At 48.0% G+C, this 12,585-nt stretch overlaps 1 protein-coding gene across 6 annotated transcripts in view; it reads left to right on the top strand.

Moving 5' to 3' along the window:
- Positions 1-12,585, top strand: part of LOC146796394 (vomeronasal type-2 receptor 26-like) — a 699,855-nt gene that overhangs the window by 535,933 nt on the left and 151,337 nt on the right. For all 6 annotated transcript variants that reach the window (XM_085628963.1, XM_085628969.1, XM_085628968.1 and 3 more), the window contains one exon: positions 5,177-5,971. In XM_085628963.1, coding sequence (XP_085485089.1) covers positions 5,177-5,971 — 795 coding nt within the window. The remainder of the gene's footprint in view (positions 1-5,176; positions 5,972-12,585) is intronic.

The following is a 12,585-nucleotide window of genomic DNA, read 5'->3' as shown; positions in this document are numbered from 1 at the left end:
CATTTCTAACAGGTATAAAGATTGGTGACAGCACATCTGATATCATTATACGTGGATGATGTATTATTTGATTTGTAGTGACCGAGGGACTCAGTGCTCCTGTTGCAGAACCACTTAGATGAATTTGGAACTGTGGCTGGGCTCTAGGTAGGAATAAGACGCTCATGTTCCCGCTCGGGGTGTTACGCATTAGACCGGGACCTGAATTGCCTTAGCTGGGGTTAAAGTGGGAGACGGAGGCCTTCTGATATCTGGGGATAACGGTTCTGCATGGTGTGGAGGGACAGAGGTGACACAATATGGACAGGATGCTGGGGGGACTGACGAAGTTGGTTGCCTTTTGAAACACATTGGCATTATCGCAAAGATGGTCTTTCTCCCTCGGTGCCTGTGTATTGTACAGAACTCGCTTCATTCGATTGGCCATTTTTCTGCCAATCCAGAAGTGAACAAGCTGATAACCAGTCTTAATTTAATTGGACTCTCCCAAAGGGTTATTAGCTCCACTCACCGGGCTGGCCACGCCCTAGACTTAATTTTTACTAATATTGATCACCTCACCAGCCATTCCCCATATCCCTTAACTTGGACTGACCACTTTATCGTCATGTGTTCCTTATCAATCCCCGTTCACCCTGACCCTAACAGGAAATATGGGACAGAAGAAGAAGGAGTTACGCAGGCCTTGGCATAAACTATCCCTGGAATCCTTCAAGGAGGTATTCCATCCCCACTCACTAGAATATGGTCCTGACAACTCCAACGTTTCTGGAATGTTGGAAGGCTTCAACTCTGATGTACTGACAGCACTGGACTTTGCAATCCCTCAAATAAAACATAGCTCAGCCCAGCAGCGGCAATCCGCCCCCAGGTATACAGCAGAGTTAAAAATTGACAAATCCAAGTGCAAGACACTGAAGAGACGATGGAGATGTAGTAAAGATTCGCTGGACAGACGAGCGTACAAACTAGCTATATCCAGTTACCATCAGAACATAAAAACGGCCAGGTAATCTTATATAATGAATCAAATTGATCAGTCTAGTAACTCATCTAAAGCCCTATTTAACATAGTTAAAGACTTTGTATCACCTCAAGCTTGCAAACAATCCCCAGCTGAATATCAAGAACTATGTGACTCTTTAGCAATCTATTTTCAGGAAAAGATTATGCAGATTTACGCTAATATTCCAACTATTAAGTCTCAGAAGTCTGCACTTTCTACAGGACTAGAAGAACTGGAGATGCCATCAGCTAGTACTCTTAAACAGTTTGAAACAATCACGCTAGATGAGATCTCTAACTCTTTATCTTTTGCTAAATCTGGTTCGCCTGGCGATCTCTGCCCTCCCAAATTTATGGCCCTTCTATCTCCCAGCTGTGCCCCGGAAATACTTAAAATGTTTTCAACTGTTCTATCCAATCAGGCATTATTCCTACCCCTTGGAAAGAAGCATATGTACGACCTATCCTGAAAAAACCCACAGCTGACCCTCTGGTACTGAGTAACTATCAACCAATATCCTTTTACCCCTGCTGGGCAAACAATTGGAAACCATAATAAACAGGCAGTTAAGTTCATACCTCGAGTCCAATAAAATCTTAGACCCCTCACAATCTGGATTCCGTCCAGGTTTCAGCACTGAGACCGCTATCCTGGCAGTAACGGACTCCTTGAGGCAGGTAATGGATGGAGGGGGATCAGTTGTTCTGATCCTCCTAGATCTCTCCGTGGCATTTGATACCATCTCACACTTACAGCTCGTGGAGAGACTACATTCTTGTGGCATTCGAGGCATAGCCCTAAAATGGCTGGAATTGTTTTTGTCAGATAGATGGCAAACGATAATGTTAGGACCTTATCTTTCTCAGAAATCCCGTTTGGACAAGGGCGTGCCTCAGGGCTCTTGTCTAAGTCCAACATTATTTAATGTTTACATGGCCCCTCTGGTAAAAATTGTTGAACCGTTAGGGTTCGAGATAATCCTATGCTGACGATACTTAGCTGATGTTCCCAATCGGTTCTAATCTAGAAGATGAGAAAATCCGATTTTCTGCAGGTATGCTCGCCATCTCTAACTGGATGACGGAGAACTGCCTCCAGCTGAATCCTAGCAAAACCGAGGTTATGCTTATGGGTAAAGCCTCAACCATCTGTACTGATGATTGGTGGCCTTGTCAGCTGGGAACTGCTCCCATTCCAACTCAATCTGTGAAAAATCTTGGATTAAAACTGGACCAGACACTAACTATGAAGGATCACATTGCGGCCACTATCAGCTCTTGTTATTACAGCCTACGTCTTCTTCGCAAGATACTTCCATATTTGCCTAATAAACATTGTAGAACCTTGGTCCAGGCTATGGTGATTAGTCGCCTTGACTATGGGAATGCGCTGTTGGCTGAAGTAGGTGAGACGCACCTTGCTAAACTGCAGGTGATTCAAAACACCGCGGCAAGGATGATTCTAAATCGCCCTTCAGGCTTCTCCTCAGCCCCCTTGCTGAGAGAGCTCCACTGGTTACCAGTGAAGGAGCGATCCTTTTTTAAGATTTGTTGCCTTACTTATAACGCCTTAAACGGCAAAGGTCCCTATTATTTGCAACAGAAATTTACAAAGAAGGTTTCGGGCTGTAACCTCAGATCTAACTCATTAGCTCTTCTAAAAGTCCCCCGAATGTGTCTAAGTCGTACCGGGGGTAGAGCCTTCTCGTACCTTGCCCCACGGAACTGGAATCAGCTCCCCATGGCCTTGCGCAAATGTACTTTGTACACTGTTTTAGGAAACAACTAAAAACCTTTCTGTTTTAATATATAATATATTCATCAATTGCTGACGGTTTTCCCTCTCTTCACTAGGTAAGCGCCGAGATGCCCCCGGGTGAGTCGTGTGCTATAGAAATATTCATAACATAACATAACAATGCACTAGATAGCTTGTTGATCTCACAAGTGTGGGCGGGGAAAGAAAAGCAGTGTGGCACTGGCAACACTTAACCTGGCCCAAGAAGAGGGGGTATGGGCCTCCCTGACCTTGTGTTGTATTAATATACGTCCCAGCTTCAGCATGCTGAGCGGTGGGTGACAGAGGAGGACAATTGGTGTAAACGGCTGCTATGGGGAACATGTGGAAATGCGCCCCTGCTGCACTTGTTGATGCCATCGTTTGCAACAGCGTTAAGTATATGGTCATTGGTACCCTTTAAACGTATTAGCGAAAATATGTCCATAGCTCGCTGGAGAGAAGGGGGCTGTGAAACGCTGGGGCACCTATATCCGGAAGAGCGGTTTGTTACATTTGGAGATGCGAGAGTTGAGTTTGCAGTAGGGGCGAGGACCCTTTTTACACATGCTAAAATTGCCATTAACAAAAAGAACAATCGATGGACAGAATGCAGAACAAGGTCATACATTCACCCCAGTACAGAGATCTGGGCCTAAATCCATCTTTTTTTGCTCACCATGCCATTCCAGTTTGAACACAGCCATATGCAAATCAGTCTTGACCCTGTGCCCAATGGGAACAGACCTTCCCGAACTGACAGGCCAGGTCCTCCCTGGACTGGATGGAACCAAGCATCCTAGGACCGGTTTCAGGGTTTCACTATGGCCATTACGGCCAGATCTCTGGGCAGGGTTCCCGGAGGCCCCCCGCTGATCTGAAACACTGCAACTGCTGCTGACAGTGAGAGATGCAAGACCGCTGGTGACTGTGTTTTATGGCGTGCTTAAGAGGGACATGGCTGGGAGGATTTGCATGGCTAGGCAGGTTTGGGTGGATGACTTGGAGGAACTGGATTTGCATGGCTGGGTAGGTTTGGGTGGATGACTTGGAGGAACCTGTCATTGACATAGTGTGGGCTGAGACATGTGCGCTCGTGCGTCGGGTGCCATGTAATGCCCGGCTTAAACTGATCCTCTTCAATTATGTTTCCCAAACCTATTTGACACCAATTAAGCTGAGTAGAATGTAAGCTAATAGGTCGGAGGACTGTCCAAGAAGCGGGGTGGCGGGAGCCTCCTTCTTGCACGTGGCCTGGGTGTGTCCCATGGTGCGCGCATATTGGGCGCAGCTGACAGCGAGACTGAGCAGGTGACTGGGATCGTGTTTGAGGAGGCCCCTGGACCGTTTCTTCTGCGTATGGTTAAGGTACCTCATGGAGGGCAATGCGATGGAGATTTCTACAGCTGGCACTGGTCATTGCTAAGCAGTGGATGGCAATGGGATGCTTGGGGCAGCGCATTCGGTCAGTGTCCCTGTGGGGTAGGGATGTGGTTGAATGGGCCTGGTGGAGGAGACGCATATTTGATTGTCTAGGATGGGTGACAGAGTGGAATAGGATTTGGAGATCTGGGCAGCGTTACTGGAAGGATTTTAGGAAACAGGGGAGGGCACACTAGGACTGACGGGGAGGGCACATGTGAGGGAGGTAAAGACACAGGATGCATATAGGGAGGGGCAGAGAGAGGTAGGGAAACATAGGGGTCAGTTACACAGGAGGGATGAAGGGTCAGCGATGTTCGGAGATGAGATTCTGGTGAGCTCCCTGGTGATACCAGGCACTGTGGCCATGACTTGCACATGTGTAGTCATTGTTTTGAGGGGATGAAGTGAAGACATGGCTTTCCTGTGATCCGCTGTGATTGTATTCCTGTCGACCGTGATGCTGCAATCTTGTGTTCTTCTGTATCAGTGAAAACAATAAAAACACGTTTAGAAAAAAAAAGAATACACTGGTTAGTGGATGTGAGTCCTGACTCCTCCCCTCCCTTGACAATGGTAATAAATAGCATATCACACTCTACATACTGGCATAAATACACAAGCAGACAAGCACATCAGTAGTAGTAGAGTTCATGAGTTAGCAATCATAATTCCGTAAGTGAAAGTTGGAAATGTGGCAGCTTCAGGAATTTATTTAGCCTCTATTTAAGCATAGCATCGAAAATCTATAAACTTTTTTTTTTTTTTTAGAGTTTTATAAAGCGCCATCTAGACCCGAATCAGGTATCAGAGCGCTTTAAATGAGCACCCGTTTTCACTTCTTATGATCCCTCTAGTCTGAACTGTGTTTGTTCGAATTGAGTTAGACTTCCAAACATGCGCCTTTGCCTTCGCCGTTCTCGATAGACATGCATGGATGGATGTGCTCACCTGTCTTGTGTCTCTCCACAGGTTAGCTATGGTGCAATGGACACCATCTTCAACAACCGCGTGCTGTTCCCTGCATTCTACCGGACTGTCCCAAGTGAGCTCGTGCAGCATGACGTGATCATCAAGCTCCTGAAGCACTTTGGCTGGACCTGGGTTGGAATGATAGTAACAGATGATGAGATCAGTCAGGGAGCGAGTGAGCAGCTGCGGACCGAAATGACAAGCAATGGTATATGTCTTGCCTTCTCAATAATCTTAATCCACGAAATGGATTTAGAAACGCCAATGCAAACTGTGATGAACTCCACTGCAAACGTCATTATCACCTACTCCAACACCGAGTTATTCTATTATATACTAATTGCCTTGGAAATGTTATCTGTGCCTGACAAAGTTCTCATCATACCTGCTTCGGTAGCCTTGGTCGCAGAAGGCCTCGATGCAGCATCCCTACAGCGTTTAAATGGCTCGCTGGTTGTATCTGTACCAAAAAGGGATATACCGGGTTTAAAGGAATACCTTTCGAATGCCAGTCCAGCAAATACACCAAACAACCCTTTCCTCGATCACCTCTGGTATTTCACATTTTCATGCTACCCAAATGGCACAAAAAGGAGCCGTTATAAAATCTGCGACAAGGACATAAGCCTGAGGAAGTTGGGAGCCTCCATCTATGACGTGGACAACTTCCGGCTCACCTTCAGCGTGTATGCCGCGGTGCATGCAGTGGCACAAGCTTTGCATAATCTCTACTTCTCTGATTTAGAGCCAGGAAAATTTCCGAACGATCTCAAGCAAACATTCTCTCCATGGCAGGTAAAATTCGAGAATGTGTTTACCATCCAGTATGAACCTTGCTGAGACCACCGCCCCTTTTGTGTGACCTTTCACGTGCAAAGCCGATAATTCGTGCTAGCAATGCTGATTTACATTTCGCTTAAAGTTGATTAGCAATTTACTTGACCACGTAGTCTTTTTATTGGTGAAAAGGAGCTAGAATTCTAAGCTTGGATTTTATACTTAGTCCTTCCGGGTTAGTGACTAACAGGCTGCCATGGACGTGAAGAGCAGTGTCCAGGATTTGCTAAACTTTCAGACAATGCAACGAAGCAAGGGAACTTGGCTCGCTGCGTTATATGAAAGGGAGAGAGCAGAAATGTACCATGTTTGCAGAGATATGGTGCACGTATGCCTTGTGCTGGTGCATGCATTCCTTTTTAGGTCGAGCCTAGAGCAGCGTAGCTGCATGCTCGACTTTTAGTAAGGGGGTTTTCAAAGTGCTACCAGAGGCTGCCTCAAGGTTGCGTTCACGATCGCGTGCACGCGCGATGCCGCCATCTGTCTTTTCTCCGTCATGGCTAATTTTTTCACTTTCGGCGCCCGCGCAGCAAATGCTTTTCGCTCGCGTTTGTTGCTAAATGCCCCTCTCCTGTAATATCAATTAAATAGTTAGACTCCAGAGACGATAAAGCATATCTACAACAAAACTAAAACATCTTTCCTTGTAAAGGTGCAGAACAATGTAAATCATTTAGTAAAACAGCTTCATTTAATTAGACTTAGTTGTTTGTGACAAACACGAATGGGTGATTTGCAAAACACAAACTGGTCGTTCCTTTGAACTCAGATTTATAACTCACGTTTAACAATGCCTTTCCTTTCATCAAAGCCATATATTTCTTTGTTTAAGGGCTGTTGGTGTGTTCGTTGTTGCATTCTGTCTCACTTCCAGTGCTCTGCATTCCAGCTCCACGCGGTTGGCAGCTCATAAAACCTGGGTATGTTGAAATAGCTGCTATAAATAATAAGCTAACCACTCGCACAAGATGTACTGGTACCAATTTAAAGCACCATTTCAATCTCTATGAGGCCACGTTTCATAGGATAAAAAAGGGAAAAAATAATTTTGATTCATTTGTTTGTCCACCATACTTCTAACAGCTGCAGCTCCTTCCAATTAAGGGTGGGCGATAATTTCCGTCCCGCTCGCGGAAATTGCGAAATTTCATCATTTTCGCGTTCCGCGCAGAACGTGAAAATGACGAAACTTCCGCGATCTGCGGCGGAACGGAAATATGCAGGGCAGGATTCATTCTGGCACGATGCTCCTGTCATTTTAAACCTCAACAGGAAGCACTTACAGATTTAAGTAAAGCAGGTGCCCGAGTTGAAGGTCAAATTCAGTAACGCATTAATCAGCGCAAAAGATTCGTGAGCACGGTGGAGGCTAGGCAGGTGTGCTTTCTCCCCATATCTACCATCAACAATTTGCTGTAATACTTGATGGAGTTCTGTGCATCCATGAGTTTCTCGAGCGCAATCCCCGTGTAGTTCCTGACACCAGGAGGTTCTGTCTCCTCATCTGCTGCTCTGGTCGATCTCTGACCCTTTATAAACAAGAGGCATGTGAAGTGTGAACTGCATAGAAGCCCCGCAGTTAGGCCCCAGCCCACACACCAGCGGTGTGCAACGTCTTCCCGCCCTTTCCCCACTATGATGGACAGCTCACTCGAGCGACCCCGGCGCCCATCGACGCGGTGGCAAAAGTGACAGACACACATGGTCGCTGGAGACAACTCTTCTGGCCCTTTACGCAGTGTAGTGTAGGAAAAGCACTATACATTTACCCACCGAGGTAGCACTTACTGATTAGCCAGTAGAAAGTACTCCAGTTGAGTAGAGGTATTGCTCAAAACGGACGGTGGCATCTTCTTGGATAAATATGCAGGGCAGGATTCCTTCTGGCACGATGCTCTTGTCACAAAAATTAAACCTCAACAGGAAGCACTTACAGATATAAATAAAGCAGGTGCCAGAGTTAAAGGTCAAATTCAGTAACGCATTAATCAATAATCAGCCGAAAATCTCTAGGGGCATGCGAAATTTCACGCGTTCGTGGAGATTTTTTACCGTTTTGCGAAATTTTGCGAAAGGCAATTTTTGCAAATTCCGCCCACCCTTACTTCCAATGTCCTCATGCCCAGGCCCCAGAAAGCAGCCATTGCGAGCGTGTGCACAATTTAAATAAACAAGCAAACTTTTGAATGTGGCCCGAAAAGAAAGCAGCCCTCGCGCATAAAACATGAAATGTTTTTTTTTGTTTTACAAAGTTTTACCTTGAATTGTTTATATTCCCGCTGGTTAAAAAGACACGCTTACTCACTCATAAGTGCACCATTCAAGTACAACTGCAAGTTAGCATTTTGCCTGGTCTCTCGTATCTCCGGTCCTTTCACGGCCCCTTTCCTCATTAGAAAATCACAGTCTGGTGACGTTCCAATATACCCTAGCTTTAAAGAATGCACCACCACCACGTCCACCACCACGTCCACCACCACATCCGCCACTAAAATGTCCACCACCCCCACATCCCCCACCACCATGTCCACCACCACCATCATGTCCACCAACATGTCCACCACGTCCACCACCACCACCACCATGTCCACTACTACCACCACGTCCACCAACACCACCATGCCCACCACCACTTCCACCACCACTTCCACCACCACGTCCATCACCACCACCACATACACCACTGACACCATGACCACCATCATGTCTACCACATCCACCACCACGTCCACCACCACCATGTCCACCACATCCATCACCACGTCCACCACCACCACCACGCCCACCACCATGTCCACAACCACCACATCCACCACCATCACCATGCCCACCACCATCAACACGTCCACCACCACCACCATCAACATCACGTCCACCACCACCACCACGTCCACCACCACCACAGCCACCACCACCACGGCCACCATGTTCACCACCACCACGTCCACCACCATGTCCACCACCAACTCGTCCACCACCTCCATCACATCTACCACCACCATGTCCACATCCACCACCCCCACCATGTCCACCACCATGTCCACCACACCACGTCCACCTCCACCACGTTCAACACCACATCTACCATATCCACCACCACCACATCCACCACCACCACGTCCACCAGCACCGCATCCACCACATCCACCACCACCCTGACCCCCACCACCACCACCATGTCCACCATGTCCACCTCCACCACGTCCACCACCACGTCCACCATATGCACCACCACCACATCCACCACCGACATGTTCACCACCACCACATCCACCACCACATCCACCACTACCACATCCACCACCACCACCAGTTCCACCACCACCACCACCATGTCCACCACCACTATGTCTACCACGTCCACCACCACCGTGTCCACCACCACCACGTCCACCACCACCACATCCACCACCACCATGTCCACCACCACCATGTCCACCACCAACATGTCCACCACCAACATGTCCACCACCACGTCCACCACCACCAAGTCCACCACCATGTCCACCACCATGTCCACCACATCCACCACCACCATGTCCACCACCACCACGTCCACTACGTCCACCAACACCACCACACCCACCACCACTTCCACCACCACATCCACCACCACTTCCATCACAACGTCCACCACCACTTCTACCACCACGTCCATCACCACCACGTCCACCACCATCATTACCACCACCATGTCCACCACATCCACCACCACGTCCACCACCACGTCCACCACCATCACCACGTCCACCACCACCATAGCCACCACCACCACATCCACCACCACGTCCACCACCAACACGTCCACCACCACCAACACGTCCACCACAACCAACACATCCACCACCACCACCATGTCCACCACCACCTCGTCTACCACCACCACATCTACCACCACGTCCACCACCACCACCATGTCCACCACTACGTCCACCCCCACCACGTCCACCACCACCACGTCTACCGCCACATCCACCACTGCCACATCCACCACCACCACCACGTCCACCACCACCATGTCCACCACCACCACGTCCATCCCATCCACCAGCACCGCATCCACCACGTCCACCACCATGACCACCACGACCATGTCCACCACCACATCCACCACCACCACCATGTCCACCACGTTCACCACCACCACAGAACATCCACCACCTCCACCACCACGTCCACCACCACGTCCAACACCAACATGTCCACCACATCCACCCCCACCACCATGTGCACCACATCCACCACCACATCCACCACCACTATGTCTACCACGTCCACCACCACCATGTCCACCACCACCACATCCACCAACACCACCATGTCCACCACCACATCCACCACCACCACGTCCACCACCACCACCACATCCACCACCACCACATCCACCACCACCACCTGTGACAGGTAAAGTGTCACTGGAGGGCAGGGGTAATAGGAGTGTCCACCCCGGCTGTACATGGGACATTTAAGGATGCATTGGGTGCGAGAAGACGGGAATAGGGGCTATAAGTATTACACCAGACCCAAGATACATTTTGAAGAGGCACAATGTCACAGGGACTCCTGTAAATGCACTCGCAGCATCTCTACCTCACAGTGGCATACCTACACAAGCCAGTCACTCAAAACAAGCATTGGCATAGCCAATAGGTCTCGCCTTCGGGACCTTATAAGTGCTTAGCCATAAAACACTTGATGTTGTTGCACCAAGGATATTGTGCTGGATAACTAAACACTTATAAGGTCCCAAAGGCGAGACCTATTGGCTATGCCAATGTTTGTTCTGTGTGTGCTGCAGAATGCTAAGAGAAAGCAGCAAACAGAAACAAAGATATTTCTCCTTGTTTTGCAAAGGGTATGTAGGCACACCATTTTGGCGCACACTACAGTTTACAGACTTTATGGAAGTCTGGGTTTGCATCAAAATTCATGTGTGGGTGCTCAGGAACGCCCCTGCTCCACCCATGGAACCCCTCCTTGATGCAAGGTAACTGCATTGTGTTACTTTTTTTTCTACTAAGCAAAGCAAATCAGGCTTTGCATGACGGAGTAACTCACTATTCCTATTTTGCATTGGGGCTGTGTCAAAAAAGTGATGTAACGCAGATGCAAAAATTCAAGTAAATCTGGGCCAGGATGTCTTCAGTGCCATAGGCTACACTTGTGACAAATGTATAGGGTAATGATCGCAGAGAAAACAAGCATTGGCATAACCAATAGGTCTCACCTTTGGGACATTATAAGTGTTTAGCTAGAGCTATTGGTTTTGCCAATGTTTGTTAGCGAAGTTGGTGTGGTCAAACCTCGCAGAGAATATAGCATGCCTCGCAGAGCAGCGCGTGCGTACTGACTCTAGGCTTTACCTAAACATACCCCTGGCTAGGGCCCCCCCCCCTTCCTTTACTCCCTGCCAGCTCAGCTCACTGATGTTACTATGGAATCTCTCAAGCTTCACGCTCCCACCGAATACTACAATATACTGAACTAAAACAAAACATTTTTAAAATGGGAAAACACACAAAAAAAGGTTTTTTGCAAACTACAACAACAGGGCTTTAAGTGGGCCGGGTCCTGCCGGTGCTCAGCACTGGCAGTTTTTAAAAGCAGGTGCCGAGACGGGTCCCTATTGGACTCTCCTTTTTTACCCTTGGGGATGAAAAAAAACCTTTACTCTGCAATAGTACAACCCGTCACTGCCTTTGATATAACTTCAAAGAGACTCATTTTTCGTCTTATATGGCACAAACTTGGAGCGCTTTACCTGAGCACCAGTTACATTACACAAGGACATAGTCATTTTTTGAATCACAGGACGTTAGGCTCAAACCTGTTTTCTCAGTTCGACAGTCGGCTGCTCTGGCCTTACGCCACAACCTCGCCCACTACAGAAAGTACACCTACCGTACAGTACTATTGGCTTTGTCAATGCCTGTTAGTTGCATCAGATATCTAAGCCCCAATTATGGCTCAGTTGCATAGCTCAATAGCATCATCATTAAAAGACATCAACCCTGTGTACTCCTATGTCTTATAGGAACGAACCGCAGAGAAACGTGTCCACTCCATGCCAGTGGAAGTCAATATATGAAAGGATCAATTTTGGCGAGTGAATCATAAAGTCTTCTCACAAACTCCAAATTCCTAATATCCAACTTCCTTGTTTGAATGAATACATTTGCAGCTGTATCATACTCAATGCGTTTTGAGGGAACCATCTTAAGGAGAGAACTCATAGGCCATTGTTTCTTTAACTCAGGGGTCTTCAAAGTTTGGGGCGCGACCCCCAGGGGGGCCGTAAAGTGATGGAAAGGGGGTCGCGCATTCCTGGTCACACTTCTGCGAGGCACAACAAGGGATTCAGCCCCCCTCCTCCCCCGTAGTGTGTCTCTGCTCGAGCTGCTGTGGGCTCCGCTGGGCTGTCTGCAGTCTTATCTCCTGAGTTTTTCACAGGTCGTTAAGGACCATTTGCAGATTTAAAAGGTAACGAAAATCCCTGCGATTCACACCACCTGCAGTGGAGCAGTGCAAAAATGGTGTGGTGCCGTCAAAGAGCACCTTGTCACACTACGTCA

This window comes from Triturus cristatus, chromosome 10 (assembly GCF_964204655.1).
Source record: "Triturus cristatus chromosome 10, aTriCri1.1, whole genome shotgun sequence".
In the NCBI taxonomy this organism is placed as follows: Eukaryota; Metazoa; Chordata; class Amphibia; order Caudata; family Salamandridae; genus Triturus; species Triturus cristatus.
This window is presented reverse-complemented; position numbering and strand designations above follow the sequence as displayed.